The 25,083-nt window shown below is 39.6% G+C and overlaps 2 protein-coding genes across 2 annotated transcripts in view; both read right to left on the reverse strand.

Moving 5' to 3' along the window:
* Snx21 (Sorting nexin 21) overlaps nucleotides 1–16,933 on the reverse strand; it is a 67,792-nt gene extending 50,859 nt beyond the window's left edge. The window contains exons 1-2 of the mRNA XM_067151196.2: nucleotides 16,787–16,933; nucleotides 13,787–13,927 (exon numbers count right to left, since the gene is read on the reverse strand). Coding sequence (XP_067007297.2) covers nucleotides 13,787–13,927; nucleotides 16,787–16,799 — 154 coding nt within the window. The 5' untranslated portion in view covers nucleotides 16,800–16,933. The remainder of the gene's footprint in view (nucleotides 1–13,786; nucleotides 13,928–16,786) is intronic.
* On the reverse strand, nucleotides 15,063–16,817 carry LOC136877278 (SERPINE1 mRNA-binding protein 1). Its single transcript, XM_068228590.1, has one exon. It carries the CDS (start codon nucleotides 16,553–16,555, stop codon nucleotides 15,323–15,325), a length of 1,233 nt encoding a protein of 410 aa, XP_068084691.1. The 5' UTR covers nucleotides 16,556–16,817; the 3' UTR covers nucleotides 15,063–15,322.
* Nucleotides 16,934–25,083: the final 8,150 nt, after the last annotated feature.

The following is a 25,083-nucleotide window of genomic DNA, read 5'->3' on the forward strand; positions in this document are numbered from 1 at the left end:
AATACGGACAAGTATCAGGTTCATTCAATTCAGGATTACTATGTTCCCATTTACGGTTATGGTGTTCCTCGCCGTTGCTGATAGTTACAATTATATTACTGATAGAAGAATTTAAACTATCATCTGATTCCGAATCACATTCTCTATAATTAGAGCGATGATATCTACCCAGGTTAGAATTGACTCCTGTGTCCAAAGATTATGATGATGGTGGGTCTAACGTCAATGATGGTAGTAATGAATCAGTGTGGCTTGCATGATAAACTATATTTTCAGAGGTTAATTTGTCTCGATGCGACTTTGATAAGTGTATACGCAGACCAGTAATATTCTTAAAATTCCTTTTACACAGTGTACATTTAGCTTGCAACAGCTCAGTATCTCTTCTGTCCATGCTTGGTGAAAGGTTATGTACCAAACATTCATGTAGATAACATTCAAAATTCAAACAGAGTCTATAAAAACTACGAACTTTCAAAAAGAAAAGGAATAAAAATCTTGAAACGAAGCAATCCAAAAGATAAAACCAACAAGGGGAACCAATTAACTTATAAAATAGTAATTTTATGAACCTCAACTTCATAGACTTATAGCACTTACTTGTGTCTCACGTGTACAGGAGGAACATCGGACTCAGCAAGCAAGCAAGCAAGCAAGCTGGCTATGGGACTTGTACGTAAAGCTACCACTGCCAGTCAAGCTCCATAATGGTGTATTGATTAAGTCTGCGCGTGGAGTGCCATGCATTGTTCATCATGCAGTGAGCTTCACATGCGATGGAGTGAGGTGGTCTGCTCACATGGTACATGCGTGTATTGCACTGCAATCTAGCGGTTAAGATCTAAGCTGTTTGTATTTTAATTCTCCTTGAAGTGGAAAGCTTGAGCTTTCAAATGACATACCTTGATCCCAATTTCGATAGCGTTTGGTCACTGAAATTAAAGCGTTATTTGAAGGAATGTCTATCTCTTGACAAGAGAGGTAAGGGCCGCTTCACACTAGGTGACAGGAATTGGCTACAGAATAGCTTAGGTGAATTCCGTGTTGCCATGCGGTAGCCAGGCGCACTACTTCGCCACTCTTCCTGGCCTAATGCCAGTTTTCACCATGAGTGGACCTCATGGAAAGGAGGAAATTAATGATACTGGGGCTGAGTGAAACCAAATGGACGGAAAGGAATGAAGAAATTAAGAAAATAGTATACACTGTATTGGCATGGAAAAGACAAAGAGATGACTGGTGTTGGTTTCATCATGAGTAGGGGCCGTATTTTTTGGTAATAGCGATAAGCACGAAATTTTTCTTATCTTCTTTCTAGCCTTTATATGACCTTGTAGGTACCGTACCGTAACGTATTTTAGCGAAATGAACTCGCGAAATATCGCGAAATCTGTTTATTACGCGAATCGCGCAAATAATCACGAAATATACCCCACTTGGTAAGAAAAATGCGAAATCGTATCGAAATAGAACTCCAATAAACGTTTAAAAGCTCTTGAGAACTTGACTATGGTAGTTTCCTTCTCAGTTGATTGATAGCGCTGTATATTCTCTATACAAATGCACACAAAGCGATGAGCCCTGTGTATCGGAAGTATGTGTATTCAGTTCCGCGATCTCTAAGGCAATCATTTTAAAAATCGATATCTGTTATCGATTACAGCAAATGGCGTGGTCGTAGCAAGATCGGTTGTAGATACAGCAGTGCGCATTATACCCTTTCGCATTGAAAGTTCGCCACTTATGAACCTTTATCAGCAAATGTCCAGCATTTTAAGTACAAAAATGCTGAAAACTAAAGTCACAACAGTTTTTCCGAGGGCCGAGGAATACAACAGTGAGGCGTTCTATGTATTTGATGCTGCAAGAAGGATTCTAATGTGCAAGTACTGTAATGTTCGCATTACGTGAAAACGAAGAGATGCGTGCGATAAATACTGTAGAGAATCAGAAACACACAAAAAGAAGAAGAATGAAGCAAATGAACATAATTTTAAGCGGCAAATAACAATCGGCGATACTTTACACATCGCAAAGGAGTTGAAAAGTGACAGAGAGCAATTTGTAATAGACACAACAAAAGCATTCATGCAAGCCAGCATTTCTATAGAAAAATTGGATAAACCTGGCATGAGGACATGGATGAATATAAAAGGGAAGATAAATAATACCGACTTTATTATAAAATATGACGATATTAGCAGGCCTATTCTAAATAAATCGCACCGAGGTCGATAGCTGCAGTCGCTTAAGTGGAGGCAGTATCCAGTAATCGGGAGATAGTGGGTTCGAGCCCCACTATCGGCAGCCCTGAAGATGTTTTTCTGTGGTTTCCCATTTTCACACCAGGCAAATGCCGGGGTTTTAAGGCCACGGTCGCTTCCTTCCAATTCCTAGGCCTTTCCTATCCCATCGTCGCCGTAAGACCTATCTGTGTCGGTGCGACATAAAGCAAAGAGCAAATAAATAAATAAATAAATAAATAAATAAATAAATAAATAAATAAATAAATGAATAAATAAATAAATAAATAAATAAATAAATCGCCTGGTTGAGTTGTAATAATGTTATTGTTTTTACGTCCCACTAACTACTTTTATGGTTTTCGGAGATGCCGAAATGTTGTCCCACAGGAGGTTTTTACGCGCCAATAAAACTAGTAACACGGGGCTGACGTATTTAAGCACCGGACTAGGCCAGGATTGTACCTACCAACTTGAGCTCAGAAAGCCAACGCCTTAACCGTCTGAGTTACTCATCCCCGGCTGGGCAGCACCAGCATATCCATGAATATCTTCCAGGGATATATGGCTTTGCAAAATGCAGTGAAAGCACGTCTGATAGAAGAGAAGAAAGAAGACATTGTTAGTGAAGTTTTAGGAGGATTTGCACCAAGTGTTCGCAAGTATTATGGTTTTTGACGTCTAATGTGGTCAGCGAAAGGGGCTGCTTTGTTTACAAAAACATACTTTCTGACTGTCGCACAACTCTGAATCCTGATAATGTTGAAACCATGCGTAGTTTTCTACTTTGGAGACAAGTCATTCAAAATGTTAAAACACGTAGAACCAAACCAAACCCCATGGCACTTAACGCCCTGAAAGGGCCTTGGCCTGCCCTGTGACCGCTGCTCAGCCTGAAGGCCTGCAGATTACGAGGGGTCGTGTGGTCAGCACGACGCATCCTCTCGGCCATAATTCTGGGCTTTCAAGACCGTGGCCGATATCTCACCGTCAATAGCTCCTCAGTTCTAATCAGGTAGGCTGAGTGGACCTCGAACCAGCCCTCAGGTCGAGAAAAAAATCCCTGACCTGGCCGGGAATCGAACCTGGGGCCTCCTGGCGAGAGGCAAGCACGCTACCCCTACACCACGGGACCGGCAAAAACGTGTAGGCTACGTATAAATTCCTAACTTCATTTTGAGGTTTCAGTGATTTATATAGGCCTACCGGTATTTATTTCTACAACATTTTGTATATTTGGTTGTTCTAAGGTTTAATAACAATTTAATACATTACAAGTGTTCACTTTAAAACCCCTAATCACAAAATTAGTTAGATTTACCCCATACCATAAGGAATATTTCACAAGAAACATCGATCAGTATGGCAATTTATTTCACGAAATACCTACCGAAATAGCGTTAGTTTTAACACCGAAATCAACAGTTTTATTTCACCACAAAATAAGGCCCTTAATCATGAGTAAAGTTCTAGAAGGAATCGCTGACATTCAGTACGTTAGTGACAGAATAATAAAGGTGACTGTGCATTTAGGGAAAGATGATGATGCTTGTTGTTTAAAGGGGCCTAACATATAGGTCATCGGCCCCTAATGGTACGAAATGAGACAAAATGTAATTTCAAATTAAAAGCCCAAAAAAATCCACTGACCACAATTCAAAACAAGAGGACAAAGAATGAATGGACGGATATGAATTTAAAACGATCAGTGGAACCGACCCACAGTGCCTCACATGCACAGAAGCTGGCGTAGAACAATAGTATTTACTGACCAAGGGACTGCTTCTATAGCACAATACTGAATCGATGATACTTGTAGTCGAAAGGGGTCCAAAATCCAAGTCAGCGGTCCCTCAGAATGGTACTTATTGCTAGGAATGTAGAACCATGATATTTGTCATGTTGCAGTACAAATCAAGAATAGCATAGACTCGCGGTATTCCACACATTATGGTACTACTCACAGGTAATGAAATTCGCACGTGTATTACAGACCTACGCTGTTTCGCACATTGCGGTGCCATTTACAGGCAACGCAAACCTATGGTGTTCAGCACATAACGGTACTAACCACAGGGACTCTCACTATCCCGTAGTGCTCCTTATATAGTGGGTACTAATCATAGGCAAGCCAGAACCATGGGTTCCCTCTTCCCATGGTGTCGCTCATATAGTGCTGCTAATCACAGGTACTGTAAAAGCCGTCGCGCTCTCGTTTGCTACTAATCACAAACCTATGTGGTACTCAACATAGTGGTACTACGAGCAAGTAAAAGCGACCCATGGTGTTCCCCGCGTGGTGGTATTAATCACAAGTAGTTTCATGGTTCTAATTTGATCATCCCTTGGTCGCCCCTTTTAGTCGCCTCTTACGTCAGGCAGGGGATACCGTGAGTGAATTCTTTGTCTGCGTCCCCCACCCACAGGAGGGGAAAGAAAAATGAACTTTGGTAGAGGTGTATGCACCTTAAACTGGATGTTGTCAAGAGGATAAGAACCAGTTTCTTGATGATTTGGAAAAAGATATTAGTACAGAGAGAGTAATCATTATAGGAGATCTGAATGCACAGATTGGACAGATAAAGCAGGATATGAGAACATAATGGGAATTCATGGATATGGTGGAAGAAATATAGAAGGTGAACATCTCCTTGATTGTTGTATGAGGAGTGGGTTGGTGGTGAAAAATAGTTGGTTCAAGACGAGACAGAGCCATAAGATAACACAATACAGTTGGGATGGACTACAAAAGACTGTAATTGATTAAATCATCTCAGATGAAGAAAGGAGCAGAATAGTAACAGATGTCAGAGTAGTACCCAGCGAGACAGTAACTACAGTCTATTAGTAGCGGACCTGAGAAACTTCTATGTGCCAAAAGTACAGAACAGGAAATTGCCAAAAATTAAAGTATGGGAACTCCAGAAAACAGATAAGAGAACTGAATATCAGAACCGGATAAAAACCCTGTTACCAAGAGACGAAAGAAAAAATGGAGAGGCAGAATGGACCAGACTAAGGGACACATTGGTTAAGGAAGCAACTGAACTTTGTGGAAAGACAAGTATGAAAACAAGGGAGAAGGAAACACCTTGGTGGAATGAAAGAGTAAGAGCAGCAATCAGGTAAAGAAATCTCTTGCAGAAAGAAAGGAATCAGGAGAAAAATAAAGCGGATCTTACAAGAGACGAGGCAAAGATCAGAAACAGTTATACCGAAACAAGAAACTGAACATTAAAAGAACAGTTACAGAAGAAACGACCACGGCATGGAATATATTCACTAAGAAACTGGAGGAAGACAGCAGAGGCAATAAGAAACTACCGTACAGTGTTATCAGAGATAAAAGGAAACCAATGAATACCATAAAGGCACTTTAAGATGAAAATGGAAATCTGGTTAGGACAGAAAGTGACATGAGAGAAGTCCTGAAGAACCATTTCGACCACCCACTGAATAGACCAGTTTAAGAACAAAATACAGAACTGGAAATCCAAGCCTACAATGAGGAACCTCCCATCACCTGGACAGAAACTGAGACAGCCTTAAAATCTATGCCACATATCAAACTTCCTGCCATTCATAAATCTCTGGCAGTACGATACCGGAAATCGAAGTCAGACTCCCGAGAACAGCAACTAATTGTGCTACATTACGCTGGCAGACATTATTCACTACAAAACATAGACACATAGCATGACTGACGCATGCTTGCAATGCGCGGGTCGGACATGAAGCTAGGCCTATTCACCTATTTGTGCGACGTCATCAGAGCTGCAGTAGACCTACGCTACGGAGGCAGACATTTCTTAAGTATGAAACACGGATGTACCGCATGGATTCGACGCGTCTTCATTGTGTAGGTCGTACAGACGAAACTATTCACAAATTTGTGCGATATCATCAGAGCTGCAATAAGACTTGTACCCTCTTCAAAGCTGAATCGTTGTTCTTCTCTGACGAATTACATTGGGGGGGGGGGGGTCTTATATGCAAGATATATTGTTTTCATTTTCATCTCGAAAAGCCAGGGGGGGGGGGTCTAATCTTCTTCATGTGCCATGTCCTCGCAGAACGTTGGCGATCAGTAGCATGATCTGTTGTTTGTTCATAGCTGTTCTGAACAGAGTAAGCTTTGTCACCCCAAACCACTGGCTCAAGTTGCCCAGCCATGATGTCCTACTTCTCCCCGGACCACGTTTTCCATTAATTTTCCCTTGGAGAATTACTTGCAGAAGGTGGTATTTAGAGTTCCGCATCATATGACCAAAGTATTCTAGTTTCCTTCTCTTGATGGTAGTGAGAATTTCTGGTTCTTTGTTCATACGGTGCAAAACGTCTATATTGGTCATTTTAGCTGTCCAAGGTATCTTCAGCATCCTTCGGTACGTCCACATTTCAAATGCTCGCAATCTCTTGCACATGGTCTCAGTTAGTGTCCATGCCTCAACGCCGTACAACAGAATGCTGAAAACGTAGCACCGGAGTAGTCGTGTCCGTTGTGAAATGGAAAGGTCACGGCTCGTCAAAAGTTTCCTAAGTAAAAATACGGTAAACATAGGTTATTTTTGTCCTATCAACTGTAAAGTGTGAGCTAGAGGTATAAAGTCTACATCTTACTGGGAGGCTCCAGGTTTGATTCCCGCCCAGGTCAGCAATTTTCACCTGGATATGCAGGGTAGTTCGAGGTCCATTCCAACTACGCAAGAACAATTGCGTAGCATTCCAACGGTGATATATTAGCCCCAGTCTAGAAAGTAAAGAATAACAGCCGAGAGGTTTAATTGCGCTGACTACACGTCACCTCGTAATCTGTAGGGTTTTTTTTCCTAGTGGCTTTACGTCGCACCGACACAGTTAGGTCTTATGGCGACGATGGGATAGGAAAGGCCTAGGAGTTGGAAGGAAGCGGCCATGGCTTTAATTAAGGTACAGCCCGAGCGTTTGCCTGGTGTGAAAACGGGAAACCACGGAAAACCATACTCAGGGCTGCCGACAGTGGGATTCGAACCCACTATCCCCCAGATGCAAGTTCACAGCTGTGCGCCTCTAACCGCATGGCCAACTTGCCCGGTATCTGTAGGCTTTTGGGCTGAGTAGTGGTCACTTGGTCAGTCAAGGCTCACCACAGCTATAATACCATGGGCATTTTAAACATCTGTAACTGTTAACACGAGTATTGTTAATTGGCTTCAGGATCCTTAATCAAAGGAATAGGTCTCCAGCCGCCTCATACAAGAGTAGCCCATGCTATAATAATAAATGTTGCATTCAACTTCACCCAGCCAATGCACCTACCATATACTACTGCTTTTTGAGAGCTCTATCACCTATTATTTATATACCAATCAGTTTAGTTAGCACAGAACTCAACATGAGTCCAAAAAAAACAAAAGTATCAAATTTCCCTTTGTCAAAATCAAATAATCGTAAATATGTCTTATTGAAACTAAAATTGATAGCGATCAATTTATTTGCATCTAATCAATCGTTTTTTAGAGACATCTGTATGGAATTTGGAGTCTGAGTCGATAAGTGTAGGATTCAGTGCATCGAAAGGGGGAACTGACTCAGGGCCTATGAAACTATCACGAATGAAATAATCAGTTCTCTGACGAGACAAGTCCATATCTGCAAACTTCTGAAAAAGGTCGTAAAACTCACACACGACAAAAAATCTAACAATTTTCGACATACCCCGGCTTGACGAAAATACTACTACTTCTGGGCAACAAAATACAATAACTCATGCTTTAAACAGGATACTTCAATGGAATTATATCTACTTACATCATAGGCCAATGATTTGTAGATGAACATAACAATCAAGAAAAAGTCCATGTTAAACAACAGCAGGCATGGTGAATATTAATTTGGAGCATACATGACAGGACTTCCTTGATAAATTAAGCACATATGCGATAATTGAAAAAGGCTTTGGACAATAAAACTTGTTTAACGTAACACAGGCAAGAAATAATATAATACAGACTGCAAATCACAGGCTAGTTCGACTTTAAAGTCATAGTTGTGACCTTTTTAGCTTCCTGCAAAAAGTCTGGAGAAATTGTTTTGTCATAACAGGAACCAGAACTCCTGATCTTCAAAATAGAAATAGACTCCAAAGATTCATTGAACATGCATGATCTGATCTGAACTCTGTTCTATTTTTCTTCACAAGGCTGAAAACACGTTCACCTTCTGCATTGCTATGGGGTATGGTGAGAATAGAGAGCATTATTCTAGAAATTCAGTTATACTTGACTGCAATCACTTGCAGCATCTTGATTTGCAGCCAAAGTGTCATCTAACTAAAGAGCTGCGAACTCCGTCTGAAGCTCATTCATCACCTCATCTGTACTTTCCTTTTCTTTGCATAACATGATAGGAAACTTTTCCGAAGGAAAAGTGAATGGAAGAAAACTGTGCATCTTCAATTTTGTCTAACCTAGCAACTTGAGCATGCTTTAACACATCATCCTTGAGCGGAAACTTGTTGATGATGTAGTCACAGGCAGTACAAAAGTAGTTTCTCATTATAATAATAATATTTTTGTGTGGCTATTTCTAGCCGGGTGCAGCCCTTGTAAGGCAGACCCTCCGATGAGGGTGGGCGGCATCTGCCATTTGTAGGTAACTGCGTGTTATTGTGGTGAAGGATAGTGTTATGTGTGGTGTGTTGAGTTGCAGGGATGTTGGGGACAGCACAATCACCCAGCCCCCGAGCCAATGGAATTAACCAATGAAGGTTAAAATCCCCGACCCGGGAACCTCTGAACCGAAGGCCAGTACGCTGACCATTGAGCCAACGAGTCGGACAGTTTCTCATTGATGAAAAGGGGTTTATCTGGATCCTGGAGATCACTCACTGTGTTTGAAGTTTGAATGCCAATAACCAACTGATCAGCACTTAAACAGTTTCTTCCATGTGCAATATTAGGTTCGTTCCAACACGAGCAACTTGAGCATGCTTTAACACATCATCCTTGAGTGGAAACTTGTTGATGATGTAGTCACAGCCAGTACAAAAGTAGTTTCTCATAATAATAATAATAATAATAATAATAATAATAATAATAATAATATATCACGGCATCTCCCTTCTCTCAGTAACATACAAAATTCTCTCCAAAGCCCTTCAAACTCGGGCAGAAGAGCAACTTGATTCACAGGTGGGCGAATACCAAGGAGGCTTTAGAAAAGGACGATCTTGTGCAGAGCAGATCATGAACCTTAAGTCTGCCCTGTCGTACCTAAAATCCAGGAATAAGAATTTTGTAGTTACTTTTGTTGACTTCCAAAAAGCCTACGACTCCATAGATCAACACACCCTCCTCCGCATTCTGAAGGAAATGGGCTTAGACAACAAAACGAGAGCTATCATTCAACAGACATTAACCAGCACTACGTCCAGGGTGAAATTCAGGGGAGAAATTTTGAACGTCTTCGAAATCAAGACTGGTGTTAGGCAAGGGGATGGACTATCACCGCTTCTCTTCAACTGCGTTTTGGAGAAAATCATTCGGGAATGGCGCAAGGAGATGTGCAAGGAAGCGGTTGAGAATGGCCTTAGAATAGGATATAAGAAAGATGATCTTATCATAGACTGCCTAGCTTTTGGAGATGACCTAGCGATCTTTTCTGATTCCCCAGATACTGCTGAAAATCAAATTAACCAACTGAGAATCCAAGCAGCAAAAGCTGGCCTCCAAATCTCTTTCCAAAAAGCAGAGTTTATAACCAACATCAAGCCAGCTCCCAGAGAGCTCATTGTGGAACAGGGAAAAATCAAGCAGGTGGAAAAGTTTAAGTACCTAGGCGAGTGGATAGTACCTAACAAATCTGAGAAAGAAGCAATCATGTGCAGAATCAACAAGATGGAGGTGGCATATCACCTGACTAGGAATGTCTACAACAAACGATCAATGTCCAACGCCAAGCTTAGGCATTATTGTTCGGTTGTACGCCCGGAAGCACTGTACGCAGCAGAATCCCTTGCAATGAACAGAAAAGGTCTGATGGAGAAGCTAGAAGCTAAAGAAAGAAAAATCCTGAGAAAGATTCTTGGACCAATCAAAGAAAATGGTGAGTACAGGAGACGACACAACAGCGATCTGTATCAGCATACGGAGAGGATAACGGACACGATTCGGAAAAGGAGGATTAATTTTTATGGCCTTATAGCACGCATGAGCACACAGAGACAGACCAATAGGATCTTTTCCTACTTTCTTAACAAGAAAACCAAGGGACCCTAGTTTATCGAAGTTTAAAAAGACCTTCAAGAAATAGGAATCACACTCGAAAACATCCAGAAACGTGCTCCTCTGCAAACGGTTGAAATAACGTGGTCCACAGCAGGCCGAAACGAAGAAAGAAGAAAAATATTTTTGTGTGGCTATTTCTAGCCGGGTGCGCAGTTGAGAGAAAGCGTTCCAACAAACACCAAACCAATCCCGGACTGATGCACGTGCTCAAATGTGGCATTCCAACATACCTCAAACTGCAGTTACTGACCGCCAGAACTCGTCCGAGGCCTGTGGCATGAACGCGTAGTACGGACATGCGCAATGGAATACATGTGCGAGAGAGGAAACTCACTGGACAGACCACGTACGTTTCCACTCCTATTCTGTTCCTTGTTCTTCTCCCATGCGGTTTGTTAACATTGCCATAACCTCTAAGCGGTAATAATTATTTCTAAATCTGTTAATGAATTCTGTTAAGGTACTTGTGAATTGAGGAGTTGAAATAATAAATTAGTAATAATTAGTAAATAACGAATTAATAAATACGAAATAAAAATTGAAAGGTAAGGGGATTTCGTTGAATCTTCATCCAGTGGAGACGAGTTGGATATGCAGTTATCCGCGCCAAGCAAGCGAGAAAATTATTCGCGTAAGTTTTATTGTTGCTAGTGGAATTCTCGAGGTTCTTTCCAATCGCGTCATTCTGTCTGCGATTGTCTGCGTGGGTCGAAGCATGCTCAATCTTGGCAAGACCAACTACAATATATCGTCTTGGTCGAAGGCAAGTCCACGATATTACATGTAATATTACATGTAATAAACATCGTTTTGATCCGTACTGATGATATTTGATTAGAATAATAACAGTAAGTTATTTATTAAATTGACCACCTAATCAATACAATAAGCAGATTAATAGCATGCTCCCCAAAAGTGCAATTTACCCAGAGAAATTTACGAATTCAAGGCCTATTCCTGTTACTACGTTACTTTCCCCAAGGGCTCTTACCTGTTTTGGAAAACCCGTTCCATTCACGAGGGATGACAAAAGAACATTTTCAGTGATGGGCAAAATGTGATTGTACTAAGCAGTAATAGCGAAAATTCATGATCTAATAAGCGAGGTATTTTTAAATAGATTTAATATGACGAGATTCTGAACTTTTAATTTACAACATTCCTTCCAACTCCTAGGACTTTCCTATCCCATCGTCGTCATAAGACCTATCTGTGTCGGTGCGACGTAAAGCCCCTAGCAAAAAAAAAAATTTACAACATGCTAAGCAAGGAAGCATCTTAATGAGGATCGTACTAATGAGATTTCACTACAGTTTTCGTATCAATTTTTAAGTGGCAGAACTTACAAACGCAGCCATTGGTTAAAAACTTGGTTCCCTTTATTGTGATCTTCTGCTGTGTTTACAGTGCAACATATTTCCATAAAAAGGAATAAAAATTATTATAAATTACAAAAGCTAAAATTGGTACTAAGGTCTAAAACTGTTCATATTAATAAGCCTTTATGCTCTGAACACTCTATATACATTTTGTCATGAAAATTCCCCCCCCCCCTCCACCCAGTCATGAGTTTCATAATATACAGTGCTTTCCAGTGAACCAAAACTTAACCATTATAATTTTACCTTCCGCAGCCCAGCACTCGCTACATTCAGCTGCGCGCAGAACGACTGTCGTTTGTTTCCACGCTCGGGAAGGATGTTGTCAAGAAGCGCTTAGCGCTGCCAACCTCTGTACTTAGGAACTAATGAGTGGTACTTCGATAGCTGGCGGTAGTGATTATTCTTACATTGGTTAGACCTTTGGTCTGGATTAGTTCTTGCCGTGCGGACAGTTGGGATAGGATCTAGACAAGACCATTGGTCTGGACGGTTAGAAGCCGCAAAGCGGCCCTCGGCCCCTAGTTTCGTGAGGAAACAAGATTGGTCTGGACAGAAGATGATTGGTCTGGATAGTTAGGATTCTTGCCGTGGACAAGACGATTGGTCTGGACGGTTAGGATTCTTGCCGTGGACAAGACGATTGGTCTGGACGATTAGGATTCTTGCCATGGACAAGACTTTTGATCTGGACGGTTAGAAGCCACGAAACGGCCGTAGGCCCCTAGTTTCATGAGGAAACACGATTGGTCTGGACGGTTAGGATTAATGCCGTGGACAAGACGATTGGTCTGGACGGTTAGAATTCTTGCCGTGGACAAGACGATTGGTCTGGACGGTTAGGATTCTTGCCGTGGACAAGACCATTGGTCTGAACGGTTAGAAGCCGCGAAGCAGCCCTAGGCCTCTATTTTCGTGTGGAAACACGATTGGTCTGGACGTGCGGACGATTAAGATAGAACCTGGACAAGACCATTCAAAAGTAGGCTAAGTATGAAATGAAATTACTACTGTTGTGTATTTCACACTGTTTCCTTTACATGGTGTTTTTTCTTTGTGTTTTTATTCAGCCGGGGTTGGTAACGCAATGTATTTATCTATTTGCTATTTGTTTTACGTCGCACCGACACAGATTGGTCTTATGGCGACGATGGGACAGGAAAAGCCTAGGAATGGGAAGGAAGCGGCCGTGGCCTTAATTAAGGTACAGCCCCAGCATTTGCCTGGTGTGAAAATGGGAAACCACGGAAAATCATCTTCAGGGCTGCCGACAGTGGGGTCCGAACCCACTATCTCCCGGATGCGAGCTCACAGCTGCGCGCTCCTAACCACACGGCCAACTCACCCGGTAATGTAATTATCAGCATTGATGGCAATGACATCACATTCTGTTCACGTTGACCAATGAGAATGCAAGTAGTTACTTTAGCCATGGCCAATGGTGGGTGCTGCTCTTATTAGGTTATAAAAGTCAATGTACTTCTGGGGGCGGGATGGTGGGTTCCTAGACATCGCAATGAACACATCTCTCCTCTAAAAAAGAATAAAAGAAGAAAGGAATTCCAAGTAAGATTTCATTATTTTTGCTTTGTTATAATGTTAAAAACTCTGGGCTGTGGAAGGAAAAATTATACCACTTAACCAGTCACTAATCACTCGAGATCAGTAGGGGGACCTAGAGGAGTTAATTTTCCCTAGACTATGACTAGTGCACTATGCATTCATTACATTGGGAGCCACTTAAAATCAGCAGCCATCTACACACCGAACAGATAATAATGGGGTAAAATCGAAGTGAGAGAGAAGAAAGCACAATGCCCATGTTCTTATGACAACTACCTATGGGGTCTTCTAGCATATGCAGGAAAAATACAAAAGGCAAAAACACTATACTTACTTATATGCGCACCAGCTTGGCTGTGGACACCAGGAGCCTCATTAAAACTTAACATCCCTTGCTCCAATCGAGTGTCTGGCTCATCATCCAAAACCAGATTCTCCAGATCTTGACTTGAAGTTCCCCCATCCTCATTGCTCTCTGCAAGAACAACTTGTGTACAGGATTAGCAGTGATGTCTGTGATTTCAGATGATAAATTTACATGATGTCATCCATTCTGATGTTCAGAAATATTTTCATGAGAACTGAATATGGGCAAGGATGGCAGAATGTAATGGGAAGTTGAATATTTGAAATTTGAGATACTAGTATTCTAAATATATACAGTACAAAAATTACATAACAGGACAATAGTTATAATCTATATCCACACCTATCATTTCACCCCATATACAACAGCAACATAGCTCAATTTCAAACTGTTCCTGACTTGCCATGTCGGAATGTGCATCGTCAAGCTCTTCAAAATTATACTATCAAGGTACAGTATATTCAGTCTTTTTCCTCCACCAGATATAAGTGGGCACAAGCACAAAGCTGACTCATATTCAGTGAATTCTAGTATTCAATAATACAGTTACAGTACCAGTACCATTAAAACTGTATCCATTAAGCACTGGATAACAATAACATACTTCTGTAATCAAAATGAACTTAACATTTCCAAAGTATTAACCTCATTTAACATGTATAGAATTGCTTTTATTTTTTCCAATAATGCTACGTCTATCAACATTTACAACTACCTCCACAATGTGAGCAAACATTCCTCAGACTCCTGTTTCTCAACTTTCGATGCCAAGACATGGAATTCAAATCTCATGGACCATGAACGTAAATATGGGTAATTAATACAGTTTCATATAGTTATGTCTACGAGTTCAAATCAGTTATCAAGAAAATCAACTAAACACGAATTAGACATTTCAAAATTACAATTCAGGATTTCTTATGAAAGAATACACACTGCCATGTCACAAGAAACTGAATTCTATATGTATTAAAAAGAACTACAAGGACCAAATAAGTTAGCTGTAAACATAAATAACTGAAAGAGTTCAAAAGAGACATGTAACAATATCCATGCCTAAGAAAATTAATAATGTCGCTGATCAAAACCTAGCTTCATTCAACGATTTACTTGAACTAATCACAATCATACTATACATTTCTTTACAGGTAACAAGAAAAAAAAAAAAAAAAAGAGAGAAAAAACAACAAAAGAAAAAAGGAAGATGAATAACTTAACAGAAAAGAAAATAATCCGAACGAGAGCAATGATTTTAGAGAATATGGCACATAAAAGAGAAAGGACACACAAATTGCAAGAAGAAAATGATCCAAACAAAAATCAAAATCCAACCAGAAACAGGAAATAAATGGAAGCAGTTCCTGTAATGGTTTTCCTTCCTTCTTTTGCTTCTGTTAGCAGCATATTCTCAAATAAATACAAATGAAAATGACTCGAGAACAAGAAAAAATGAAATTAAAACTACTAGCATGATATGAGCTCATCCTGAGGTGCGTACGATCCCTAGTCTAGAGATGGAAAGTCATGCTCATCATCAACTTTCGGTGCACTCTGACGCACAGTCCGGGACGGGTACACCTCCCGGTCTCCACCACGGAAGGGACGATCGCTACGATTTCCACCACCAAAGCCACGACCACGAGGGGTCCCCCGCCCACCACCCCGAGGTCCGCCTCGCCCTCGCCCACGACCACGAGGGGAATCAGCAAAACGGATGTCAATATCAAGAAGGTACTTCTGTCGACCAACTCGCTGTGGATACTCTGATGCATCATATTCATCAGGCTCTTCATCTTCTTGATCATCACCAATTTTCTTCTTCAAAACATACATTTTCTTCCAGCGACTAGGATCTTCGCCTTCCCCTGGCTTACGCAAATTGTACGTTGGTTTCTGCCTGTTACCACGCATTGCATAATATTCATCCAATGTCAGTTCTCGGGGTTCTTCTTCTGTAGGCTGAGAATTCTCATTTTCAGTTTCTCCATCTCCACTAGTTTCAACTTCTTTAAATACAGCAGGTTCAACCACCACTGGAAGTGCTTCACCTGTAGAAGTATCATCTAGTGCCCACTCTTCCTCTTGTTCTCCCTGCAACTGAAGGGGTGGATTCAGCTCCTCTGTGATTTCATCCCTAGGGTTACCCCAATTGTGGGCTCCACCCCCATCACGTTTATCTACGGGTTTTACACCTGTTTTATCAGACCTGGACTGACGGTCAAAATCCCTTCTGTTGCGATTTTCATAGACCCTGCGCCCACCACCTCTAGCACCTCCCCTAAAGCCACGGGTCCGACCACCAGTTTCCCATCCCTGGCCCCGGTCACGAATGTCATTATCCCAGTTATCCCGATTTATCTCCCCGCTGGAAAGGTTAGTTTTGTCTTCCTTGTTATGAGCATTGTTTCGATCATCTCGTGTCTCTCCCACATATTTAACTGAATCCTTGTTTTTATCCAGTGCTGGCTGAGATGTAAATTTTGCTTTGCTGTCATCGTCTTTCAATTTATTGGAATCCAGTGTTTTCACGTTCTGTGCCTCCTTAATTCCCTTTTTGGCAATCTGTGTAGTCTTACTTTTGTTTTCTGGCTTACCCTTATTTTCCTTCTCCGACAGTTTCGTTTTCTTTTTAGCCTCCTTTTCTTGTTCTTGAACCTTCAATATCTCGAGGGGATCCTCTATTTCAAGAAATAACGCATAACGATTAGCAACACCAATACCATACATGTTCTCCATCTTCGTAACCCGCCAAAAGACGATGACAATGAATTATTACGGCTATACAGCCCCGCTACAAAGTAAACATCCACAATGGCGTGGTTCTAATAAACAAGTTTCTTCGGGCAACAAGACGAGCCGAAGTACACAAATCTTCCTAGAAATACTCCCGTCCCAAATTGAGACGAAAATATACCGAAATTTTGTTTGAGCATCAAATACGATTTACCAACTACTTATACCACTTACCAGTCATGTCCATATCAAGTCAATACTTACAACGCAACTCACAACACGTACTAATATGATATGCCCATAGCCCACCTACACACTTTCGTAAATTAAAATCGTGCCATAAAAGCAGCCACAGTATTGTCTGAATTTATCTCAACCGATCACAACTGCAAGACGGCAACTGGCAAGTGTTTGTTATGAACGCTCAGGATGGCAACATAACGCAACTCAGGTTTCAAGCTGCAAGAGCGGATCGATGAAGAACGGTCACTGAGAACATTATTTGCCTGTTAAATGGCGATTAGTTTAATGCTAGGATCATTTATAAGAGAACAGATTTCGAAATTTTTACTCAGCGTAACAATATTACAATGATATTCGAAAAAGACAGCTATATATCTGCATTGAAATATTTTAACAATTAATATACACTGATAGTTTATTGAAACGTCTATGGCAAGAAAATAAAACACACACACATGAAGAGACGAGAACGTAATATTCTTTGGAGTTCTAAGAGTCTTAGGTTTTAGCCGCAAAGCAGTCACATACCGGCACAATTTGAAAAGTAACGAATATAGGTAGCACCTCCATTACCATACGTTATGCCATTAATGAACAGCCTTCAGTAAGTAGTACAATACAGTGGCGGCGCGTGACTTTCATCACTGGGGGTTCAACAGAAGGAAATATCCCCCCTCAATATCTCCTTTTACCCCCCCCCCCCCCCCGCCTGTGCCATGACTAAGTTCTGAGAATGGGCATAACGGTGCACATAATGTGCATGACTAAAATCTTCCCTGATGAGAACTTGCACCCTGAATGGTGACCACTCATTACATTTGCTCCATCGTAACCTTGTGAAATCAACTTATCTCTATTATCCACAACTTCGCTCAAAGAAAATTTTAAACATTCTGCTATTGTCTTAGCATCATGACTAGAGGGTACAGGATACCCCAGAATCTTTCAACTGGCTTACCGTTGGGAAGAATTATAACAAATTTTGCGGTAGTTGATATATCGGTGGTCTCAACTGCGATTACCGAAATGAAGGGCGCTGTGGTGATTTTTTTTTTTTTCTCACGACAGATTTCATACATGCACGAAAGCAAATCATTCTGAATGTCTTTCGAGGTGCCTTTGAAAACAGTAGCTTTGGACAGATGGTCTCTTAATGCAACGTCAATTTCAGAATTAAAATTGACGAGGCCTCGAAATATGCCAGGATTCGATGATTCACTTGTTTCGTCATGCCCACGCAATGCCATCTCAAGCGCGTCACATACTTTACACAGCACATAACGAATTTTTCGTACTTGGTCGTTGTCTCTTTCCACAGACTGCCTGTAAGCATAGTCAAATTACTGACGGTTATCGTGACTTCCCTGGAGATCGAATCGTAACTGGGCAAGCCTATGAGATTTAGAACTTCTGTGTTTCTTTATTATTATTATTATTATTTGGACAGATATCCTATATCTACCACTCCGACTTTGGTCCAAGTCCCTTCGCTTTCATCACTCATGAACCATAAAAAAGAAAACAAATCAACATGTTAGTAATTTCGCACCCACAGATCCACTCAATTATTTCATACGGTATAAATCCAATCTGAATTTACGCACGATTTCATTACTTTTACTTTAGGACGCCTCGTTATATCAAGATCAGGCATTGGGTGTCCGGCATCCTTAATCTTAATCTTAAGTTTACGCTCAAGAGAGAGAGAGAGAGAGAGAGAGAGAGAGAGAAGGAAAGGTTGTCTTCTTTAGTATCATATCACTGTTCAAACTCATTATGTAGCTCCTTACCTTTCCCGGGAACAAAAATTATGGACGCAACTACAGTGCACAAAAATACACACACGGAGAAAATATTGTAACTTCTTCATGTCCTAAAAATTAAGTTTCTGAACGGCACAACAGTGCAGAAAAACACTCACACGCTTGCACAGCGTACAATAATATTACGAATTATGATAACTATTGCAAACTGTTGTAAACACTAGCATCACACTTGAAAAACAGAGTAAACTTTAAGGCCGGTCTCCACTGATTAACATTAACACCAACATGTTAAATTTAACATGTTACAATTGATATGTATATTGTGATTGTGTCTTCCAATTGACTTTGCATGTTAACTCAGAATGTTGAGGTTAACACTTTTAACATGTTGGCGTGTTTTCCGCTCCAAGTGGAAAACATGTCAAGTCAATTCGTTGTTCGTGAGATGTTGGCACAGCTTCGGCAACTTCCTTTCCGGTTCCATGTCAACAGATAGCCAAACGATGCAAACGACGTGCTTCTCGTGAAGTAGGATTATAGTTACAACACTCCGCAACACTCATTCTCTTTGTTATAAGCTACAAATACAGTACTGGCACCGATACGCGCACGTGTGTCGTTCTCTGTGCACTATACTAAAATTTATAGTAGTCAGAAATGGAGTGGAGCAAGATTACTTTGAACTTAATTAATGATATAATAGAAAGGCCTTGTTTATGAGATGTCTCATAAAAGGAATGCAGGGATAAAGCGAAGAAAGCCGACATTTTACAGGAATTCTAAATTATCCTTCATTGTTCCTGCGAATGCATTGATAAAAACCTTGCGTCCCTCCGCTCCCAGTACAGTCGAGTATTGGAAAAAAATCATAAGTTGGGTGCGGGAGCGGACGAAGTTTATACTTCAAACTGGTTTGCTTTTGAAGCAATGAGAAGGATGAGGGGAGGAAATGTGTCTAATAAAACTGCATTTCTAAGTCATAACAAGAAGCAACAGTGGCAATAACTAAGAGCGAAATAATCTTTATCTGAGTCCATTGTCCTTATCTGAAAATGCTAGACACCACCTAAATGTATAACCACAGATTGTTATGATGAACTATTTAGGGCCTATATATAAACAAAGAAAGTCAAGTTTAACATGTTTATTAAGTGTGGACACAATGTTAAATGAAACAGTATTCAACATTTAACATTCAACATGTTGATGGCGGCACCAGTTAACATTTAACACTCTTAACATTAAACATGTTGTTGTTAAATGTTAATCAGTGGAGACCGGCCTTAAGGGCAACAGATGGCAGGCACATACCCCAACACAAGGTCAGTCTACCTTGCCCCAACACCCCCGACAACACGACTAGAGAGAGTGGCATATTGCACATGCGTAAACCATGGATATCTGTTTCTGCGATATCCTGGCCTTGTCTACGTGCCGGCCGATGTCCCCCCGCACCTCATCACTCCCTTCGCCCAGGTACGGACGGAGAGAGCGCCTTCGAAGGGGGTTCATTCCAGACAAGTATCCAGCCACGGAACGTGCGCAGTTCACATGAATTGAAAGCCAGTACGAGTATATTACGGATAGATGGGCTAAGCAAGAGCTTCGAGATTGACAAGGGAGTTATGAATATTAAGTAGTTAAATAAAATTTGATATAAACTGGAGGTTCATTGCTCCATTGCGCTATACCAGAAACCGCCACTGGTACAATATGTTAGTATAATTCCCGTAAAAACGAAGTGAAGTGTTCGCGAAACATTAGGTTTCCTGACAGTGCCGAGGATCAAACCCGGGCATGCGAGAATGGATGGGACGACTGCTACAAAGGAAGGGTAATGAAACCTCTCACGGAACAGTCACATTTGGTTTCGCAGGGTAAAAACATACGAAGAGCGCATATGAAGAGAACCACTACGACAAACATAATATCAAAATATTCAAACACACCAAAAATGTTTAAGTAGACAAAGTGACAGGTATTCATTAAAATCTCATCTTACTCGCTCCGGTACCTAACTTACAACTTACGGACAAGAATATAAAATGAATGTTATTGTCTTTTGCGTGCCTATGTGATTACGAATATGAGTCATGTAAAAGAAAATAACTTTCATTCTATGAGGGACGTTACAAGGTACAAAATAGACTAATAGAGATGTTTCTTATTATGAACCTAGTTTAACAAATAAGAGCATATATATAGCAGTCTTAAGTTTCACGATAAAAAGTACTTGGAAATAATAAATCATGTTTACTACAATACAAGTTTATTCATATAATATTTAACATGAGGAATTGGCATAGATGCATATTATTTTACCTGTGAAAATCCAGAATGATGATGATGATGATTATGATGCGGATAATAATAATAATAATAATAATAATAATAATAATAATAATAATAATAATAATAATAATAATAATAATACCTGCAGTTTGAAGAGCTACTTTGGTTCACCTACTATACAAAAAGGGCAACAAGATGGATCCGAACAATCACGAGGAATTTCACACATGCCAATTGTCTAAAGTGATCTCACGTACCCTCGTTACGTCTACCATTTGTTTGTAGCCTTGATACCTTGTACCGTCAGGAAAGTGTTTCACTAAATCCCGGAATGCCTTCCATGCCAAACGTTTGGCTGAACATATAGCGTCTTCAAAATCATTAAGTTATCAGCATGAAGTTCTCTAGTATCTGGACTTGTGAAAGTACAATCTTTGAGTCTGGCATTACTGATGCTTGGGAATGACATAGATACTGGAAACATTCACCTCCGTTGTATATAGCCTTAACGGATTGCTTCATAAGTACTAGTTTGATATGAAACGAAGGTAACAGTATGTTGGATTTGCCAACGAGAGATTCTTGTTTTATGTTTTTCAAGCGATCAATCCACTGTCTAAATTGCTGCCATTCCTTTTAAATACAGTGTTGTGACCTTGCTCGACTGTCCCACTCACACACAAAAAGGGGCATTTTGTAAAACCTGCTTGTAGGCATATAAGAATACCATTTGGATTTTGTGTTCCTGACACTTTACTTAACACATCATCATCTCATGATTTTCGTGTGTTTCTTGCATAATAACCGAATGAGCAAAATGAGCAATTGGATTTGGTACATGTTAATTTTCATTGTGAAGAAGAGTACACTTCAAACTAACTTTGGAGGCATCAGCAGAAAGTCTTCAATGGCTGGGGTCATAATGTGTTATTCAAAGTTTCAGCATAAACTCCGCAAAGTTTTTGCAGTAAACCAAAGTTGCCTCTTCAGAAAAGAAGGGTAAACGTTCTTTCTAAACTTGTCCGTACCAATAGCACGTCCTCCCTGGTGCCAAATAGTTCCTTTCACGGAGTCTGGACCCTAGTACCTCGTCAGATTTCTTCGTTAGACCAAAATCTCGGAATTCATTTAACGCACTTTGCTTGAAAACTATGTTTCTTTCCCAGCAACTTCTGCTGAGAAATCGCAGTCAAAGGTAGCACCAACAATTTCTGCCTCATCTTCGGAAGAGGAGCCATCAGTTAATTTATTGTACCAGATAATGCGGTACTGGTACATCTGGGCCATAAGGAAAGGCTAGAATAGCGGATGAAATACTGCCTGGATACAAAATCGTAATTTTATTTCTGCTGTTGAGACCCTTCATATTCACCGAAAAGAAGTAATAGTGCGAACTGTGGTCTGTAGGTTGTTACCACACCATTCTTATTCCGAATGGCAGCTCTGTTAGCTCACCATTCACCATAAGGCGTAATTGCTCTACTCAGGTACTACGAACTTTATGAAGTTTCCACGGCATGTCTTGTTCTCTCAGTTTAAATGCACAGTAGGCCTTTCTGACGAACTCTGTTATAATGCACTGCTATCTTATTAGTACGAAACTTCCACACAAACAGCAGAATATCTGTACTGTCCATTCAGCCACGACGTGACATGTTGTTATAAATTCAATATTAACACAGTGTATCACTCACGTACAGGACACTACCTTTTCTCATTAGCAAGTGAAGTACGGCCCAGACTTAAGCGCACAAAACACTTAAACATAATGGCGCTAATCAGCAAAACCTGCTGTGTTTTACAGTGTGGTCAACTCTAAGCTGTGAGTGGGATTATTTAGGATTGCCGGAGTTCGCATTAATAAATGAATTCAGAAACCTTATTCAATGCAACACTTCTTCTAGCAAAATAACGGATGTATTGATGCATGAGGTGAAAAAATAAGAAATATCGGATTTTTAAAGAAATAATTTTGGATATTTAAAGACTTTTTATTTATTTATTTATTTATTTATTTATTTATTTATTTATTTATTTATTTATTTATTTATTTAGTTATTTATTTATTTAGTTAGTTATTTATTTATTTATTTATTTATTTATTTATTTATTTATTTATTTATTTATTTATTTATTTATTTATTTATTTATTTATTTATTTATTTATTTATTTATTTATTTATTTATTTATTTATTTATTTATTTATTTATTTATGGGTTATAGAATGTCCCAGTGAGCTAGTGGCTCAAGGAGGGACTGCCATTTACAGTCACAGCTTGGCAGCTTTATGTTTCAGTTAACAGATCAGGCATAGCTCTACATATATAATAAGGAATGTTTTACACATATTGATTTACAACATAATATCATTATTTTACATGGACATATGAAGATATTCAAAATAAACTAAACATAGGAGGAAAAATAGGTACACAGGGTTATCGAGTATTCTCCAATATACTGTTCAAGGAAGTACCTGCATAGTCCTTTTTTAAATCTGTACAACTTATTGATTTGTTTCAATTTTAGGGGTAGATTGCAAAAGGCTGTGATTGCTGAATAAGAAATGCTTTCAACACCATATTTGGTAGTGTTTGTGGAATCTTTGTAAAACTGGTTTGCTGATCTTGTGTTATGGGTGGGAATATCTTTGCTGTATCGTAGTTCGGTATTAACAGAAATCATATTATTTTTATACCTGAACATAAATAAAGCTTGAGAGTATTTAATCTGGCATTTTACTGGTAATATGTTTGTTTCCTGAAAAACTTCCACATATGGTTTTAGTAAATCATATCCATACATAATTTTTAAAGCTCTCTTTTGAGTATTTCTGGTTCCTTTACAGCTTCCTGTGTACAATTTCCCCATATTATATTCATGAGCATAAGGTGTGAATGTATGAGGGAGGTATATATGTTCCTTAAGTGTTGGTTGTTTATTCCATAGCCCTTCAAACTTTTTAGTACTCCAATTACACTAATAAATTTTCTCCTTACATTCGTATAGACCGGTATTTCGTATGGATATCCGTTCAAACTATCGCGAAGGTAATAATTTACTACATTAAAAAACACGATACACCTGTAAACTTCCATTTAAAAAGAAGTTAAAGAGATTACACGGTATAGTTAACAGTTGTTGTATTGTTATTGATTATTGTCGCTCCTCATATTAAAATATTGCATTGTTGGCTACAGTCGTGAACAAAGGGTGTAGTGTAGTCAAGTAAATATAAATAAAAATCAGCTGACCTTGTATTCCATTCATTTGTACTTCTGAGTAGGTAGTTAAAGTATCCGTAATTTATATTTCGCTCCCTCGATCTTTCAGTATTTATGAGCGGTTAGCTAATAATAATAAAGTTCATATATCCCAGTAATTGCAGTTCAAGTCCCTGGAGTAGTAGTAGTTTTGATAAAAATATTTGAGAAATTACTGTAGACAACCTCGTATTTTTCAGTAGGCCTAATTAAGGACACTTTTATTCTCCGTCCCGTGGAAAATAATAGTAATCCACCAGCTGTAATAATCACATAACCACATTTCAGTAGAATTGTAGTGAAGATAAGGTATAATATATTAGATAGTATCTTGCCAGTTATATTCGTGTTTTTCTTCGTGTACGGCAATCCTTTAAGCAAGCATTTAACCAAACGCAGTCTAATGTAGTGTAGATACATTGTAGTATAGATACAGTACATTTAGATAGTGCCGTATCCTGCCTGCTATATTCGTGTGTTATTTTTCGTGTCTATCTATTAGACCGTAATACTAACAATAATTTGTCTAAGCATTTAGCTTCGTTGGTAATCTTTGAGTACAGTAGTTCTTGCAAATTTCATTTCTGTTGTGCTTAGTTTAGTGACATACGGTTCGGAACCGGTATCGTAATTAGGATACGTCTGAAAGTAGTTTAAAATTACTGTAGTGTACTGCACAGTAGTATACGAGTAATATCCTATTAGAATTTAGTGTGATTATTTTATTATTGTAAAATATTTGTGTAGTACTGGTGTAGTAGAGGTATCCGTAGAAACTCTTACTAAAATACTGTTGTTGTGATTAGAATAGACTTAATTGCAGTTTGGAATTGTGTAGTTCTTGTGTAGGCTATTACTTTCGATATTCAGTAATTAACAGCAGTTTTTATCCTGTCAGGGGTTGTAGGATAAAAAATAGGGCACGACTAAGTAATATTGTAGTATAGTCGTATATTAATTACCTTA

Source organism: Anabrus simplex, chromosome 7, assembly GCF_040414725.1.
Source record: "Anabrus simplex isolate iqAnaSimp1 chromosome 7, ASM4041472v1, whole genome shotgun sequence".
Lineage (NCBI taxonomy): Eukaryota > Metazoa > Arthropoda > Insecta > Orthoptera > Tettigoniidae > Anabrus > Anabrus simplex.